This window comes from Aricia agestis, chromosome 1 (assembly GCF_905147365.1).
Source record: "Aricia agestis chromosome 1, ilAriAges1.1, whole genome shotgun sequence".
Classification (NCBI taxonomy): Eukaryota; Metazoa; Arthropoda; class Insecta; order Lepidoptera; family Lycaenidae; genus Aricia; species Aricia agestis.
Genome location: NC_056406.1, coordinates 22,928,606 through 22,946,589, shown reverse-complemented (window position 1 = coordinate 22,946,589; position 17,984 = coordinate 22,928,606). Strand labels below are relative to the sequence as shown.

At 38.7% G+C, this 17,984-nt stretch overlaps 1 protein-coding gene across 1 annotated transcript in view; it reads right to left on the bottom strand.

The window, feature by feature from the left end:
• Nucleotides 1–1,819: 1,819 nt before the first annotated feature.
• LOC121726769 (protein Wnt-10b) overlaps nt 1,820–17,984 on the bottom strand; it is a 33,464-nt gene continuing 17,299 nt past the window's right edge. Inside the window, exons 3-6 of the mRNA XM_042114267.1 lie at nt 12,984–13,276; nt 2,928–3,059; nt 2,585–2,706; nt 1,820–2,171 (exon numbers count right to left, since the gene is read on the bottom strand). Of these exons, the coding sequence (XP_041970201.1) occupies nt 1,937–2,171; nt 2,585–2,706; nt 2,928–3,059; nt 12,984–13,276 (782 nt within the window). The 3' untranslated portion in view covers nt 1,820–1,936. The remainder of the gene's footprint in view (nt 2,172–2,584; nt 2,707–2,927; nt 3,060–12,983; nt 13,277–17,984) is intronic.

The following is a 17,984-nucleotide window of genomic DNA, read 5'->3' as shown; positions in this document are numbered from 1 at the left end:
TATGTTAAATATTACTTACTCATGTAAAAAAATGAAAAATAACCTAGTGGATAGGTCACATAGTCACACTATGGATTAAAAATAATTGCTACTCTTGTTGATCCTTGAAATTATCAAATTTTTTTTTTAATAAACAATTAAATATGCATTTCATTAGATTAAATTAACGAAGAAATCCATTTATTGCTGTATTTTTTTGTATTAAATTATATTTTACATTTAGTCGCACAACGGAATCTGTTTCGTCGAAAATTCGATTTTGTTTCAATAATATCAGAATAATATAACGTTTTCAGCGTTCTTTTTAACTTATTCCATTAGTTCAATATTTTTCCTTGTATATGACATTCAAATAAAGGTAAATAAATGACCTTAAAAAATATAGACATATTTTTGCAAGGGTACACGTTTTTTTGAAAATGCCCTTTGACGTAACGCGACCAAACTATTTAGGTCCCCGATTTGCATAGGAATCAACTTCTCTGATAGTACCTACTCGTGATTTTACAACTATCAGGGCCTGTTTCACCACTTCCTAATAAGGCTATCCACCACTTAACTAGACAGATAGAGTATAGAGAATCTGTCAAATAATCCTATCCGGCACCTTATCAGGAAGTGGTGAAACAGGCCCTAAGTATATTGTATTATAGTACGGGAGCGGTAGAACAATTTTTTTTATTACTATCAAGCAAATTTTTTGTGAGTGCTTCATTTTGATAAGACGAACAACATTTTTATTTGCGAAAAATCTTGAAAGTGGTAGGTAACAGAGATAGAAAGGATTTCATACTTTGAATTGATGGTCCTAAAATAAGGACTGCTTTATTTGTAGGACAATGTTACTCTTAAATAATATGACTATTGATCTATCAATATACAAAAAATCTGCTCGTTAGGGTTCCGTTATAGGGTTCTGTAATCAACAAAACATGGTTGACTACTAAATCCTAAGACCAGTTGTTCTAAACGTTAGGCCGCATTTCAGTTCGGGGAATTGGGAATTGTAGATACGCGTACACAAAATTCAGAATATAATATGTAATTTAAAAGCTAATTTATTTAAAAATGTTACAAAGTTACAGTAAAGTAAAATAAATATAACCTATTCAATAAATATCACATAATGAATACTTGATTTATTTACACACGGATTGTTTAGAAAAAGAATGTCGTTTTGTGCTTATTTATTATCTATATCTACAATTAAAATTATTATATAAATACTTATTCATCGAATTGAATATAAGTAGAGCCTTATTTATAATTCATCGGAGGTAGAGAAAATAAAAGCGTTTAGATGTGATTTCTATTCTGAGAACATTAGCATTCAGCAATCATTTTGCTTGGGCAATATTAATCGACAATCGTACATAATAATTATTTACAAGTAAAAAAATACCTGAATGATAAGTCTTAACTACAAGGTTATTAATATTTACCCGTCAGATTTTTATAATATGTAATTCAAATAGGGAATTGGTTCGAAACAAGATCTTACAACACTATTTTTCACATAAACAAAAATATAAATTATTGTAAAATCGTACTCGTATTTGACATCATTATTCATCTTTCAAGTTCCCGCTACTGCCAAACTTTCAGCTTTTATAAAATCACAAAAGTCTGGCTGTCGCTGGCTCTTGGGTTATCGTTGCAAAACAGTTTTAATAATTTTTAAAAAGTTGCAATTTTTTATTACACGCCAATGTTACATTCTATTCGCGTGTTCCATCCATCGTCCGTGTGTTATATTATATACATAACATCGTCATAATATATTCTGTGACATCGTTGTATATGTTAACCCTCAATTAATTTTTACATTTCCTACGCGAAAAAAACCCGCACTGCTTTTCACGGGTTTTCCCTCTACAAACGTAACACTCATGACGTCACCGAGTTTGGCAATTTGGCAAATGGCATAATGGCACGTTCATTTACAAATAGCTATCCACTTGTCGTCGTGGCATCTCTGGCAGTCGACGCGGCAGCACCAGTGGAAGGTGCAGTTGCAGGGTTTGATGCTGGACTTCCTGATGAGGTTGTGTCCTCGCCCGCAGCACAGCAGATCGCAGGAGCCCGTTCTGGACGTCTTGCCTGCCCGACATACGCGCCCCGAGGTGCCCGCTGAGTCCAGCTTCGGATCCGCTTCGCAGAAGCTTGGTGACCTGTTGGTTTTGGTTATGTTTTACAAGAGCTGGTTTTTAGTAGGGTTTTGCTTTGAATGAACGTGGCTTGGTGGGTTATAGGAAGACACGTTAGAGTCCAATTTCAGTTCAGTCATAGTTTCAGATCTCAAATACAGTAGAGTGTAGACACAAGGAAAACAACAGCGAAGGAAAACATCGAGAGAAAACCTACACGTGTCCCGCGGCCCGCCACATTTCATAATATTTTCGTAGCACGTTTCAATTTGCACTGTTCACCGCTAGATGGCAGTAGCATGCAGCAATGGTTTGGATATTGTTTGTAAAAAGGAGTTTGCTTAGTGTAGCGGGAGAATTTAGAATTTTACAAATTAAAAAATGTAAATGTCTTGCGAATTTATGTACACAGCAAGTTCCCCAATTTTTTGAGTTACCTTTCGAAAAACAGTAGACTCGTTTTCGGCGCTGGCCGGGCTTTACTCCTCCTTTTTCCTCTGGGTCTACCTCTTAGCACAGAGAAGCCATCGTTTAATTCTTCTTGTGCTACAATTAATGCCTGTAGAAAAAAACATAAGTGTTACAAATGAAGAATAACAGTAGAAAGCAGAAAGCATTTTCCAGCCTTAATGGTCAGTCCAAACGATTAGAAGTAATAAAAACTGCTGGTATCAAATCAAATCAAATTCCTTTATTGCCAGAATGATCATGGTCTTATAAATAATATGAAAGTTCCAATACATTATTGCCATGAAAGAAGATCAGTCTGGTATTTATTACCTTACGATACTCTCGTTTTATCGTAGATGCGACTACCCTGAAGTCCGGAGTCGCTCGCCAGCACGTCCTGACCTGGCAGCTGCCGGACAGACCGTGGCACTTGCACCGCACCTCCATGTGGGACGACAGGATCTGAAAACAGACAAGTTGTATCTTAGACTGTTATCATACTAGTGGTTGGCACTTGGCAAATGGCTTTAGAAGTTCGAACGAACCCGTTCATTTGGCACAGAACGCTGCTACGACTATGTCGTTGTAGGTCCGCGACGTATTTGCTGGGTACCCATCCCACCACAAAGCCGCTCGTCAACCGCTAGAATGATAAACACCTAAGGCTAAATAAACAGTTGTTATCGCCTTAACTAAACTGAACTCCGATGAAGATCTTCAAGCAAAAGCAATCGAATACCGCAATAATATAAAGTTAAATCAACTCCGAGCCATTCGATCCACTTTAAGGCCTAAAACAATCAATTCCGACAATGAAGCGCAGCCCGAGTTGCCGGCGAACAATGCGAGGAGTGCTCCACTCTCCGCGCCTCGATTGCCACATTTCAGACGTAAAGCAATAATTGAAGTCACGCTTGCGCTGAGATTACACCGCATCCATGTGGGATCTCGAAGGCGGCTCGGAATCATAAATCCAAATTGTCGTGATACGTGACCGCATCTTTGGCATAATAACGCGTTCTCGCCACCCACCGCTAGTTCATAACATTTACATAATTAAACGCCTCCCCGCAATCACGCTGACGTCTTAATTTCGCGAGCGCCGCCGGCGGAGCGATTTCCCAAATTGAGTCGGAGCAAAAATTCAAATAAATCGGCGGTCGGGCCCGCCCCCCGACCCGGCCGGCACTAATAATGCGGTATTAAGAGCGTTCGCGATAGAATTCGCCACCCAAGACGCTCGTAATGCGCCGTAATGAAGCCGGAATATTAAAAATGGACTCGAACCGCTTATTATGTTCTCACCTTGGCGGGCGGCTCGTGAAATACGGCGGGCTAATGTGGGCCCCGGAGCGGCCCGCGCCACCGGCCGTGCGCCCGCGCCGCGTCCGCCCGCCGCCCGCCAGCTAGCCGCGTTTACACTTTACAGACACCTCACGGCTCGTGGTATATGATGAAAGCGGTGCTACAATCCTAATGTTTAGTTCCGAGTTCCGACTCAATATCTAGTAGGTACTTATTTCAAAATATCATTATGATTTTAATACTGCTCTGACCATTTAATACAAAAGCGTTTCTATTGAAGCAATAAATCTGCTCTGAAGTGAAGTGGATAATAAATAAGCATTTAATTCAATACGCGACCGTTTTTGCCTACAATGTATAGGCGTCGCAAGAAATTTCCATTTCTGCCACTTACACAGTATAAATCTTTCAACGGTCATTACGGTCGACGTGGAGTATGGTTAATCATAATCTTGATGGATGTCTTCACACGTACGTAGACTAAACATGACGCCATTACCATAATAGTCGGTCGGTAGCAAAAAGTAGACAAATAATGTCAGGTATGCGCGCCCTATCATTATGCACTATACTCCTAATTAAAACTGTTTGCGGGAGTATAATTTGGAGCTATTAATGATGAATAATGATGGGTTGGAGGTGACTTTGTCTGGAGGTTATAATTCTAATGAGATAAATTCGTTTTTGATAGTCGTACGCGCCGGCTTTGCCTGCTTCGGAGTAATTTTAACAATGTTTATAGATGTTTCAATTGAAGTTTTTACACTCAACGCAAAAGAGAAGTTTTTTTGGTACAAAATGGTAGTTGTATTTTATAGACCTATTTATTCAGTCATATTGAGGACCAAGTAATTATGTTAATCTTTATCTACTGTGGTATTTGAAGGCCACATCTGTGGTCGTCAACACGTAATCAGAAAAAGTAGGAATCCGATACACAGCGCGAAGCCGCACAACGTTAATAAATCCAATATAAATTGATTGTTACAATATTACGTGGAACGTACTTCTTCCGAAGATTAAATATTTTTATTGTAAACATCATTCGGAAATGCAATTAAGAGTCTGTGCAGTTCACACGCGAAAGACTGGCCACCATACTGTGAACTACTCTATCTGATTTGAGACTCGTCGACTCAGCGACAACATTATGAAAAATTTGGGAAAACATTAATTTATTTAGAAACATTTTTTAATTTGTTTTTATTTATTGCAACTGGTTTCGTAGTCTGGACCATGCTGAAGTATAAGTACAATTGGTTCTAGATTCTATGAGTTATAGAGGCCTTTCTTAGGCCCACTCTGCTCTGTTTTATGTTATTGCTAACGTTGTGATTGCTTATTCTGAAGGAGGTTTGCCGCAAGTGGGCATAAAAGCAAAAATGTTGATATTGCGTTTTGTTCGAAAAATATGCTCTAAACTTCTAAAGAAAATCTTCTGGTAAAAAAATAATACGTTAAAGTTACTGTCTGCGTTCAGACAGCAACTTTAATGTATTAGGTTTCTTTAATCTCAAGGCTCGTATATTTTCAACAAATAAAAAGCGATTATGAATAGTAAACGTTGGTATAATCTAGGACTAGGAGCGATTAACTCAGTGACTAACTAATAGGTCCGCGAGGACCGTGGCAAATGCGCGCTTCCCGCACACGACGCGTCCTTATACAGATAGTGAAAACTGTAAAACAATTAGGGTGGGTTGCACTAGAGGCGTGGTGAAAGTTAAAGTTATGGTCAAAGTTATGGTTATAGTTAAGGCTAACTTTAACTTCAACCTTAACTTTGACCACAGAATCTGACAGATGACAGCTGGTCCGACAAGGCTTGAAATGTAACGTGGGCGGGGGCGCTGCTGGTAAAGGAGAACTGTCAAAAATGGCAGTTTTTGTATGATGACAGCTTTAGTTCCTTTTTTCGCCACGTGCATTTAAAACCTTGTCGAGCTCTATGGTTATGGTTAAATATGGCGTCTTGATGGCGTCCATTTTTAACTTTAACCAAAGATTTGACATTTTGCATTGTAGTTAAAGTTACAGTAATTGTAGTTCAAGTTAGTTGGTGCAACCCAACCTAATTAATAGTTAATACAACCATCCATAGTTATAATATTATTAATGCGAAAGTATGTCTGTCGGTTACCTCTTCACGCCCAAACCGCTGAAACGACTTTGCTGAAACTTGGTATGGGGATACTTTCCCGCTCCCGGGACAGGTCCCGGGAGCGGGAAAGTATCCCCATACCAAGTTTGTCCTTACAAAGAATAGATAATTTTCATAACGGAAAAATGTACTGTTCCCGCCCGATAATCCAAATTTTGGCGCAGTGGAGTTGCGGGCGTCATCTAGTATATTGTATTAAAACTTAATAATGATTAAAAATAATAATTAATCACTGTTTTATCAGATAGTGCGATTTCTGTCTTTACTGTTTTCTTCTTTGTTGTTAGGGTTCCGTACCCAAAGGGTAAAAACGGGACCCTATTACTGAGACTTCGATGTCTGTCCGTCTGTCCCTCTGTCTCCAGGCTGTATCTCAAGAACCGCTACAGCTAGACTTCTGAAATTTTCACAGATTGTGTATATCTGTTGCCACTATAACAACAACTACTAAAAACAAAATAAATTTAATATTGAAGGGGGGCCCATACAACGAACGTGATTTTTCAATCGTTTTTTGCTCGGTATCAAAGATCACAGCAGGTAGGCAGTTGAAATGTACACAAAATACTCAGCTGTATTTACTTTACTAATTAATAATAAAATTTAAATAAAATTAATAATTAGGAGGGGCAAAAAACACTTATTTTTCTATTTTTGCTTGGTAATGGTACGGAACCCTTCGTGCGCGGGTCCAACTCGCACTTGGCCGATTTTTCTTTTTAAGCTTTTTCTGTCTGTAGGCTTCGTCAACCTTTCGATAAGGAGAGAATAAGTCCATCGAAAAGAGAGCTCCATCTAATTTCATATTTTTGGTCGTCCCTGTAAAAAGATAATGGTTCGAGTGCTATATTATATCTTCTTTCATCGTAAGTTAGAGATAAATAGAGCTGATTCCCTTATTCGTAATGTATCTGCGGGGCTAAAATGGTCGCTTTGAAGAATCATATTATGAATTATTATATGATTCATTTTTTAAGATCGCAAAATGCGTACTAATTTGACATTTAATGTCAGTTTGACAGCTTTGACTATTCATTTGCTGAATTGATTAAGAGGAATTGCTAAATGTGACCATTTTAGCCTCGCTGTTTTCTCGTGTTTCTCTGAAAGCAACGAAACTCATCTTCTTTTATTCGGGGGAAAGCAAGGTGCCTTTCTCGGTGCACAGATCCACATTAATTGAATTAGTGAAGTCATAGAAAAATCTCGTTTAAATATAGAATCGTAAATGGTGTCAGTTTTAATACAATAACGCACAGAGGTGAAGAAAACCGATAATTTTAAGTCTCTTACTTTTTTGCAACATTCTATCCGTCTATATCTAATATCTATACTCCTAATTTAATAAAGGGAATTGGTTTGTTTGTATCGAATATGAGTTAACTATAGTCAGAATGAACGCCAAGTCGATTCTTTGAATTGAATTTAGTTCAGTATTCTAAACTTTCAATTTAGTGTAATTTTAATCCAAAATTAATAGTTTTCGGTACATATACAAAGAGATACACATCTACACGAAAATATTAAGTCATCGAATCAATTTTTTATATCATAATTATCACCTTGGCCCTCTAATGTGGTACCTAATCTCGTGTGGGCTGGAGATCCCAAACGTTAGAGGGTATCGCCGCCTCTCACACAGTCATAAACAGTGAATGCGATAAATTTTATATGGGTTTATTAGTGAGCATAATAATTGAGTGTTTTTGCTCGTATTTTTCTCTTCGCAAATTGCTTTATTAATGCTACAAAATATTCAAACGTTATTTTATAACAGTAGGTATTTCAGTCAGTAAGTCTATTTTTTCTAATTAATCATCATTTATGTTAATTTATGTCCACTAAGGATACCATAGAATTAGTTTTCCCTACGAAAGAATTCACGAGGCATCACATAATAACGTGGTTATTAAGTGTCCAAAAATACAATAAATAAAACATTTTATTGGAAACAAAAAGCAACCGCAAACATCCGCACAAAAAGCGAGAAGATTACACGACGGTGTGAAAGCCGCCTATATTTTGACATTAATAAAAATATCATCGGGGGTTATTATAAGAGCGTGTCTAACTGAGATCTCACTGGGAGGCTGTTAGGCTGTTAATTACGTGGCCAGAACAAATGGAACAATGCTCGAGTGTGGGGTCCGGGGTCCGGACCACCGGCCGCGATGATAAGTCCTATTGAGCCGATATTACTTTATTGCGATTGATAGAGTTTCTTTATTACTTGGGCAATCGGGAATTCCGATTATGATTTGATTTCGAAGTGTCGGTGTGCTGGAATTAAGGGTCAGTGCAGATTGCAACGTGACGTCGTCGACGACGCATATAAATTTTTATACTACATATTAAATGGTCAAATTGCCAACGGCAAGTTTGTCTGTTTAATTTAAATTTGGCAATTTTTTAGCTGTTGGTGTCGCGCTACCCGTTTCAAATAGCTCATTGAAAAATGCATCGCAACATATCCCGATGTAGTAATGAGAATCGACCCGAAGACACTATGCTCTTGCACATGAGCACGGTCAGTCTCAGTGCACACTATGCAGCATGCACAGACTATGCTCTTGAAGCTACAAGCAGTAGCTTCAAGAGCATGAGGAGGCCGAGCGCAGGAGAGAACGCGCGCGTCTTCTTCTCGGCCGTCAGGGGGAGGCGCTCGACCCCTGACGGCCGAGAAGAAGACGCGCGCGACGGAGTGGCCGCGGCGACTTACATTAGCCGGGTACTCGGGGCGGTAGTGTGGGGACAACGCCGCCCATTGTACCGAGTCTCAGAGAGAGAGCCGTGATGCGCAAGGTGTTCCTGCGCATCGCGGCCTCCCGTGTAGCGGGGTGGTGACTGGTGACGGGTTTGCAAAATGTGGATGATCGCTGGTGGAGTTGCGGTATGTTCTATCGTACCCGCAACTATGCCTTAAGAGGAGTCCACACCGCCCTTTTTGCCATACAAACGTTGTCCCCTGTTTCCTCTCTGGATAATGCTATTAGAGTTATAATTTTTTTCCTGAATATCTACGGCCACTAATACAATGTCCCTATGTTTTCTTTTTTTTCATAATTTAATTATTAAATAAGATATGAACGTTCAGAAACCCAAAAAAAATGGCCAGATTTTCCGCTGTGTTCAAACATCCAGAAAACAGATTTGGCTAGATTTTACAAAAAAAAAAAAACATAGAAACACAGCTCAAGCCTTTCTTTAATCTTTAATGAAAAAAGTACTTAAATCGGTTAAGTTTTGGAGAAGGAATCAGGGGACAACGAATCGTTGATTTTCTGCAGTTGTCTCTATCGCGTTCTGCGGTATAGGCTTGAGGTAAGGGAGACAGGTATAGATATTACACGTACTTTTTTTTCATTTCTCTAGCTCCTGGTGTATCCTCTTAAGCGATAAGTAGAACACCTTAGGGTTTTAGTGGGCAGACTACGCAGGAGTCCCACATACCCCGGGCGATATCCCCAATTTGCCGGGGATGCGTAAAGCATTTCCCCATGTAAAAAAAAGCTTCAAGAGCATAGTAGGAAAATTATTGATAGCGCGATGATTATAATGCAATTTTGGGAAACAGTTTTTGACCGTTGTGTTTGGGCTTCTCTACCACAGCACATGTGAGCCATACGATTTTTTTAAGATTAAAAAATAACCTATTTTCTACCCTGTGTTAAGAATATTAAACTACTTAGTGCATGAAAAGTTGTACAACGCAACGCGCCATCTGTCCGTAGCTCTACAAACTTTTAAGTTGCAAACGTGACAATGTGTTAAGAGATACGTTGTGATACTTGTGTCTGGTTTGTACCTTAATTTTAGGCGGTGGATAGTATTTAAAAAAGGTTCTTAGCAGCTGGCCTATGCACGTATGGTGTCTCATAATATGTCGCCATCGATCTTAGCCCTTAGGTTTTCTTTCTCAACAAGCAGACTATATTATATTTTAGTGAGACCGAAACGACATTCATGTTACGAGAATCGAGCCCCTAGGTTCTTAGTCAGTTTTGATATCTAGCTCAACGACGGTGCTGCGAACTGCTGTCACGAATCCGAAACTTGTACTATATTATTTACTTGACATGTGATGCCACCTTTATTTCCTGCCCGTTAATACAATGTAACTTTATGGCGATATTAGATTTTTTTAACCAAATAGACTAACAAACTAAGACCTAATAAATTACAGACCACCTGTGTTCGATGACATCTCAGTAGGCACTTACCAGTAGCTTATAATTGGTTGCTGTTCATAAATTATATCACCTTTATTATAGGAACTTGTTGCGTCGTAAAAGCAACATTGTAGACCGTGCTTCCATTTAATATTCCCCTGTTGATCGTAAACGTCAAATTAAACCAAGTGTTAATATTAAATTATTAGAAATAGAAGTTCTACATGGTTATCTAGTTACATAAAATATGTTGTAAAAATATAATTTATAAAAAAAATAGAAACAAAATAGTATGGTTTTGTTCCAGTGAAATGTTCATCGCTAAATAAAGTAAAAAAAAAACAATTTTGGCTATTTCAAGCGACTTATCCAACGTTTGAGATAAGAACAAGACATCGCATAGCTCATCTATTCCGTAAATGTGTTGGTTAAATCCTACGATTAAATCGTTATAAACCTCTTCATAATATTAGTACATATCTAATTTTCTATGTAGCCTTCCTTCCTTCACTTTTCTAACAAAAACACTAATGCCCGTTTTCACCAACCGCCCTAAGTATCACCTAGCGGTCTTTTAGGGTCATATGTTTCTTAACACAAAGTACAAACACGTTTTTAAAACCCTTATATTTTGACAATTTAGGCGCTAAGGACCTACGTAGGTGACACATAAAGAGTAATATCTTGAAAGATAGGTACACCTAATGGCCGTTAGGAGGTAACCACCTCCTAACACAAAAAGGGGAATAAGAATATTTAAGTCCATCTGTCACATTTCCCACCCTTATTGGCGTGTGATGAACACGCATTACACAAGGACTCGCCGAATGAAAAACTTACAATTAGCCCAGCATATTTCTCAACGTGCCCGCCTAAAAAGTGCACCCAATTAATTTAATTAGAAATGCCGCAATTTTAAAACATTGGTAATTAAAACGAGGCTGCGAGCTGTATAGTTATTGTACAGTCGAGAACAAATCTTGTTTACCAATTTTCGACCCTATTTCTTGGTGATACGGTTCAAGAGTTATAAATTGGATAGGTCTTCGACTGTACCTTAGAGTTTCTATGCAAGTGATCCTTATTTCCTCTACATAAGGTCCTTTAAGAGGTAGTATAAATTTGAAGAAACTAAGTCGTCCCAGATACCGATGTGGAAACCTCATTAGTTGACTTGTGTCACAGGCTGGCCATTCATTAGACTAATTGTTGTACAATTAGCTGTTTACAAAATGATGATTGGGCAAAAACTGACTTTATCTGAGTATTTAATTTTAAGATTTCCTGAAGGTTTCCATAGATTAATAGATTATTTTGTGTCCATGCCAAACATTTTTTATCAGCAAGCTACATGCTTTTAGAGGTACCAGGTTTGAACAAAAAAATAAGGATTTTTTTAACTTTTTCAAAATTTTCAGGGTTCAGTTGCAAGTGTGATAGTGACCTTAATACTCGGTTGTCGTGGTGTGTCTTTATTCTTAGTGAAAAATCCGTGTGTATTAGATTGACATGTTTATTATTAACGGAAGGGCCTGTTAAACTATTAGCTATAATCCGACTCAGTTCGGCTTACTCCCCGGCGGCCGCCGCACACAATAACATCAGCTCAGACATATTTATGTGACAGCGGCTGTCAATGTCATAATAACCTGACAGCTCTTGACTTTTTAAGTCTTTATTAATTAAATCGTACCCTTGTGGTCTTGATACTTGCTTTGTTTTGGTTGTGTTTTGGGTTAGCACGCGCACCTTCTATAATAATATGGACCTAACCTAATATGGATTACTACATGACGGTCGCAACTCCGTTGCGCTGTTTACGCGGGAACCGTACATTTATCTGGGATAAAGGTATATTATCCTATGTCCGTTCCCGGTCCTCAAAGTATCTCTATACCAAAATTTCAGCAAAATCGGTCCTGTGGTTTGGGCGTGAACGGTATATTATCCTATGTCCGTATCCGGGACTCAAAGTATCTCTATAAGTATCTACCAAAATTTCAGCAAAATCGATTCTGTGGTTTGGGCGTAAACGGTATATTATCCTATGTCCGTATCCGGGACTCAAAGTATCTCTATACCAAAATTTCAGCAAAATCGGTTCTGTGGTTTGGGCGTGAACAGGTACATAACAGACAGACAGACACACTTTCACAATTCAACCAATATCTTCATTATTCAAATTTAACGATTTTGTGAAAAATAATGACACACACAAACGCCATGGTATATTCATGTTTTCGCGGAACGAAGGTAATTGTTGTTTTTATGGAAATGCGATTGTGTTCACCCTTCGGTGATCAAACCGCGGGTATGCGGGGCCGCGTCTAATAAACCAAATTGAAGAGCGCTCCAGCACGAGTGGTGTCATTTCCGACTTGTTGTTCCCTTTTGTCTCCGACATCAAATAGATCCGGGACCCTTCATTCGAAAATACCATACTTTTGAAATTAATTCAACAGGGGTTAAGGCGGCTTAATGATGGTTTAGGTTCACGTGTTTTGCCTGGTTTAGTATGTGCAAAAAATCCTAGTAAGTTTTGGGTTTTTGACGTATCTACTGGATGCAGTTTTGAATTTTTTTTTTATTGAGACTGTGGGAATATACTTACATGAAGGCCGTAAAGAAGGATTTTCTAACTGAAGCCCACTAGATTGACTTCAGCTGCCTTCTGCTTGATTATTGCGCTAGTTGGACCGCCCTAAACCAAAATAACCATAACCATAACAATTACTAACAAGTAATACTCACTACCCTCCCAGCATTATTATTGTGTGTATTGATCTTCGACTGTAGATCGTCGACCTGCTCTCGGACGTCGAGGAACCGCTTCGAGAACTGTATCCCGTAAGCCAGGTTGTGGGAGCAGCCGCTCCACTCCCACTTGCTGGGCTTGGCCTGGCCGGGGCGGGCGCGGGGCCGGGCCCGGTAGCCCACGGTGTCGCAGTCGCAGGCCAGCAGCCGGCCCTGTGCGCAGGCCCGGGCTACCGCGTGTGCGACACCCGCAGCAGAGAGCGCGTACAGAAATGATGTTTCGCGGAAACCTGCGGAAGAAAAGCACTTTATACAGGGTGTAACAAAAATAAGTGATAATACTTTAGGGTGTGTACGTGTTCCTTGTAGAGAGTTCACTGTGAAAGTAGCAGCGCTGAAAGACCAAATTTTTTTTCACTTTTGTATGGGAAAACTCGTGACGCTCGGGCCCTTGCCCATACAAAAGTGAAAAAAAAATTCGTCTTTCAGCGCTGCTACTTTCACAGTGAACTCTCTACAAGGAACACGTACCTACGCATCCTAAAGTATTATCACTTATTTTTGTTACACACTGTATACTAGATAATATGTTGCTCGAAGCTTCATTGCACCGGAAATTGTTTGTCGCACGGGAATCGTACATTTTTTGGGCTAAAGAGTATCCCTATGTCATCTTCTGAAACCGTATTAAATTTCATCAAAATCGATTCAGTGCCTTGAACATTTACAATATTAGCATGGATATAAACATTAAACATAAATGATAAGCAATGGAAGACTTCAAGTGTTATATTATTATGCCTTACGAGTTACGATGAACGTCGGTGTGATGATATTGCTATGATGATCATTACTCATTCATTATTACATTTTAAGTAACAACTGAAACTAACTTCAATTAACAATAAGTACTTCTAACGTTTACGACACCCGCTCAGCTCCTGTAGTGGCTGCCGTTACGTAACGTACCGTTTCCGGCAAATCAATAAACAAACAATATAATCTTACAGCCTATAAACATGTAAAATATATCCCAATAAAACCGGCATTCTCGCCTATCGAGGTAATTTATATGTGACCCCAATTTGCAATTTAATTAATTTTAATACGCCGAAGAAATTATCAAACAATAAATCGACCAGGTGGTCATATAATTAGCTAATAAAATGGCCGTTTAAAATCGCATTAATACGGCTCACAATGGCATAGCGGGCATAACACATTAGCGATGCGAACTAATCATCTGCTTAAGGTAAAATGATTACATTGTTTGGGGCTTATCCCGGCATCTTATAATTTATTGCAATAACGTAGATATGTGTATCTTTCCGCGTTCCGTGGTAGAGAGCATTGCGTGACAGATAGGAACATCTAGAAACGGTAGGAATGATAATCGTGGATGAAATTATTTTCTTAACTAAAATGGTGGCTTGAATCCTAAGCTTACTAGCCAGCTTAAAGCTAAAATATTGGCTAGACCGAGCCTTTCTTTTTAATCCCTCAAGTATATTATTTATTCAGAAATTAATATGCTCTACTGACAATACTTAAATAGGAGTATTCAAATTCAATTTACTGTATACCCTTCAATTATTCAAAACTATCGATATTCCAAAGAGTCCATAAAGTGGTTATTTGTCTGAAGATATTTCTCACGATGCAGTTGAGCAAGACGGAATGAATTGTATCGTCGATTATCTTTATCTGCGGATTAGCAGTTACTGCTGGGCCTAATTGAACGAGATACGGCTGATTGGTGATGGGGGCTTAATACTTCGAACCGATGAAAAATAATGCAATACTGTAGAGAGTAGTCAGTCCTGACTCTTGAGATACTTTCTTTTTTATAAGTTGTGATACGTGTCCATGTGCTGATTTACATTAATATACAGCTGTAACTGGTGTCAGTGTCTGCCTGGTGATAGCTGTAACTGCTCACCTAACTTGTTTGAAAACGATCCAGAATCTAGAATTATTTGTTTACATTAATACAGCTGATCCAGCATCCGAATTTCTTCACAATTTTTAGGGTTCCGTAGCCAAATGGCAAAAAACGGAACCCTTATAGATTCGTCATGTCTGTCTGTCTGTTTGTCTGTCTGTCTGTCTGTCTGTCTGTCTGTCTGTCTGTCTGTCTGTCTGTCTGTCTGTCCGTCCGTCCGTATGTCACAGCCATTTTACTCCGAAACTATAAGAGCTATACTATTGAAACTTGGTAAGTAGATGTAGTCTGTGAACCACATTAAGATTTTGATATAAAAATGGAGAAACCATAAAAAAATTTTAGGAGTCCCCATAGGTACAACTGAAACAAAAAAAAAACCTATGCGCGTGGGGTATCTATGGATAGGTCTTCAAAAATCATATTGAAATTTCTTATATAATTTTTTTCTAATCTGAATAGTTTGCGAGAGAGACTCTTGCAAAGTGGTAAAATGTGTGTCGCCCCCCCTCTAACTTCTAAAGTAGGGGCATGATAAATCTGAAAAAAATATATGATGTACATTACTATAAAAACTACCAACGAAAATTGGTTTGAACGAGATCTAGCAAGTAGTTTTTTTTACGTTATAAATGGTAAACATTAAATGAACTTTCATTAAATCGACTGAAATATAAAAATAAATGAAAAACTTTTTGATTTCATAAACATAAACCTTACTGTTGCTGAACCCTTCATGGGCGGGTCCAACTCGCACTTGGCCGGTTTTTTCTAAGAAATATAGTCACCAAATAACGAAATCGATGTTATGTTGATTTCAAAATCAGTAACTTTGTACAGAATTGAACCATGCATCCCAAAGCGAGCCAACCGTTTTTATGAAAGCTGGTTCGTGAAGGGCTAATAAAATGTTTTGAAGTAGACGTCTAAAAATCATAAAGTAACAAATAAGGATGTTCCCACACGGTGATATAAAAGAAGATAACGTTAATTCCTATGAACAAAGTGTACATTCGGTGTGCTAAGTGCCTGACAAATCGAAGGAATATAACGCCATAAAATTATGTGGGTGTACCTTAAAATACAGTAAGAAATATCAACACCAATTACACCGCTGTTTATTGATACACCACACAATGGTCGTTTTGTCGAGACCCGGTTAAACTTTTTAAATTAAAATTAAAACGGTACATCTCTAATAGTTGTAAGTTATTGTATGATTAAAATGTATAAGTCTGTCGGACACAGCCTCGGTCGGGGACGACATGGGACGACGCAAAAAGTGGACATCCCGTGATTTAGGTCGATACGCGCATAACCATGTTACGATAATCTTTATAAATCAAGAATTATCTCGGCTAAATCATTGCTCGGAATTAGCTTTGAACGCTCTTATACGTCACGATAAATCGTACACGTCTGACTGTTTAAATAGTGAATGTAGCATTACTATTTCTAAAAATACAGGACAAGGAGTTAAAACTCAATGAATTCCCGAAGCTCGAGAAAAAAATGGACAGATACATACATTTTGGATACATTTTCAGACTGGACCAGTTTAGCTGAATTTTATAATTAAATTTTTTTTTAATAATTGATGTTAATATTAGGCGTAACGTCTAGTCATAATACAAATTATGACTACACGTGCGTTTCGTCTAATAAGCGAGACAGTGCTAGATCTCTCTCCACTCGGTATGGTAATCTGGCCCCAACTATTCTCTACGATTTTCAGAGAGAAAACCGGCGTGAAACAGCGCTTGCGCTGTGTTTCGCCGAGTGAGTGAGTTTACCGGAGGCCCAATCCCCTACCCTATTCCCTTTCCTACCCTCCCCTATTACCCTATTCCCTCTTAAAAGGCCGGCAACGCACATGCAGCTCTTCTGATGCTGCGAGTTTCCATGGGCGACGGAAGTTGCTTTCCATCAGGTGACCCGTTTGCTCGTTTGCCCCCTTATTTCATAAAAAAAAAGAGATAATTTAATTGAATTTTACGAAATTATAAAACTTGGAGTTGACTCCAAGTCGTGACATGTAAAGGTGCATGCGTAGTTGTCTACAAAGCGAACGTTACGGTGTACTCTCCAAGTAGGGTTGCGCTATTGTTTATTTATAAAGACGAGCTTTTTCCGAGTGGCCGGTGACAAATTTATATTTGTCGATCGACGTGATAGAATCGATACGAAGCGATTTATAGCACGCTCCAATGATCGATTTTGATGATTCCGATTTACATTCCGAGAGTACTGTTATGGTAGAATTTATAAGGCCTCAATAAATATTTCGTTATTATCGTGTGTATCGTTGAGATAAAGAAAATTAAGTGTTTCGACTAATCGATAACTTGTAAATTGTTTGCGGTCATTTATTTTAGCTACTAACAGATTAAGAGTGGTATTCTTTATAACATTTTAACCAATTTGCTTTAGTCGTGGAATTATCATCATGCTACCTTTAGAGTCCCCGCAGACTATATACTTTCAATCAGCCGATAGTTTGGTTTGGCTCTTGATCGGTATAAAGCTGTATGAAAGTGGGAGTCGATACCGAGTTGCCCGATAATTAGGTAAGTATGATGGGCTATACGATTGCCTTCAAACTTAACTATCGGAAAACTATCGGCCGATGCTAAATCAGTACGACGTTCTTCCACGCACACGTCTCTGATTATTTGGTCGGCCGACTCGGCAGAAATCCGAATCGTGTAAAATTTTCCTTTCAAAAATCTAATCGCTGTGAATGGAAGTTGGAACTGTGCCAGAGCAATCGGACGACTGTCAGTTGTCTAGTCTGCGCATTCGTCACCAATCCAATTGTTTAGTTGGCGCGGTGTGCGCACTGCGCGCTAACAGCCCAACCCGACCAAACAATCGGGCATCGGCCGATAGAAAGTCTGCAGTATGGGGGGCTCTTATTCGAATTTGAGATGCAGAAGTTATTCTATCTTCTTCTTTTTTTGATAAATGATCACAAGCGTAAGCGGGCTTTAAAGAGCAGGCATTTAGAATTAATATATTTACATAGGACAATTCGTCATTCGCTTCTTTCAAAGGGT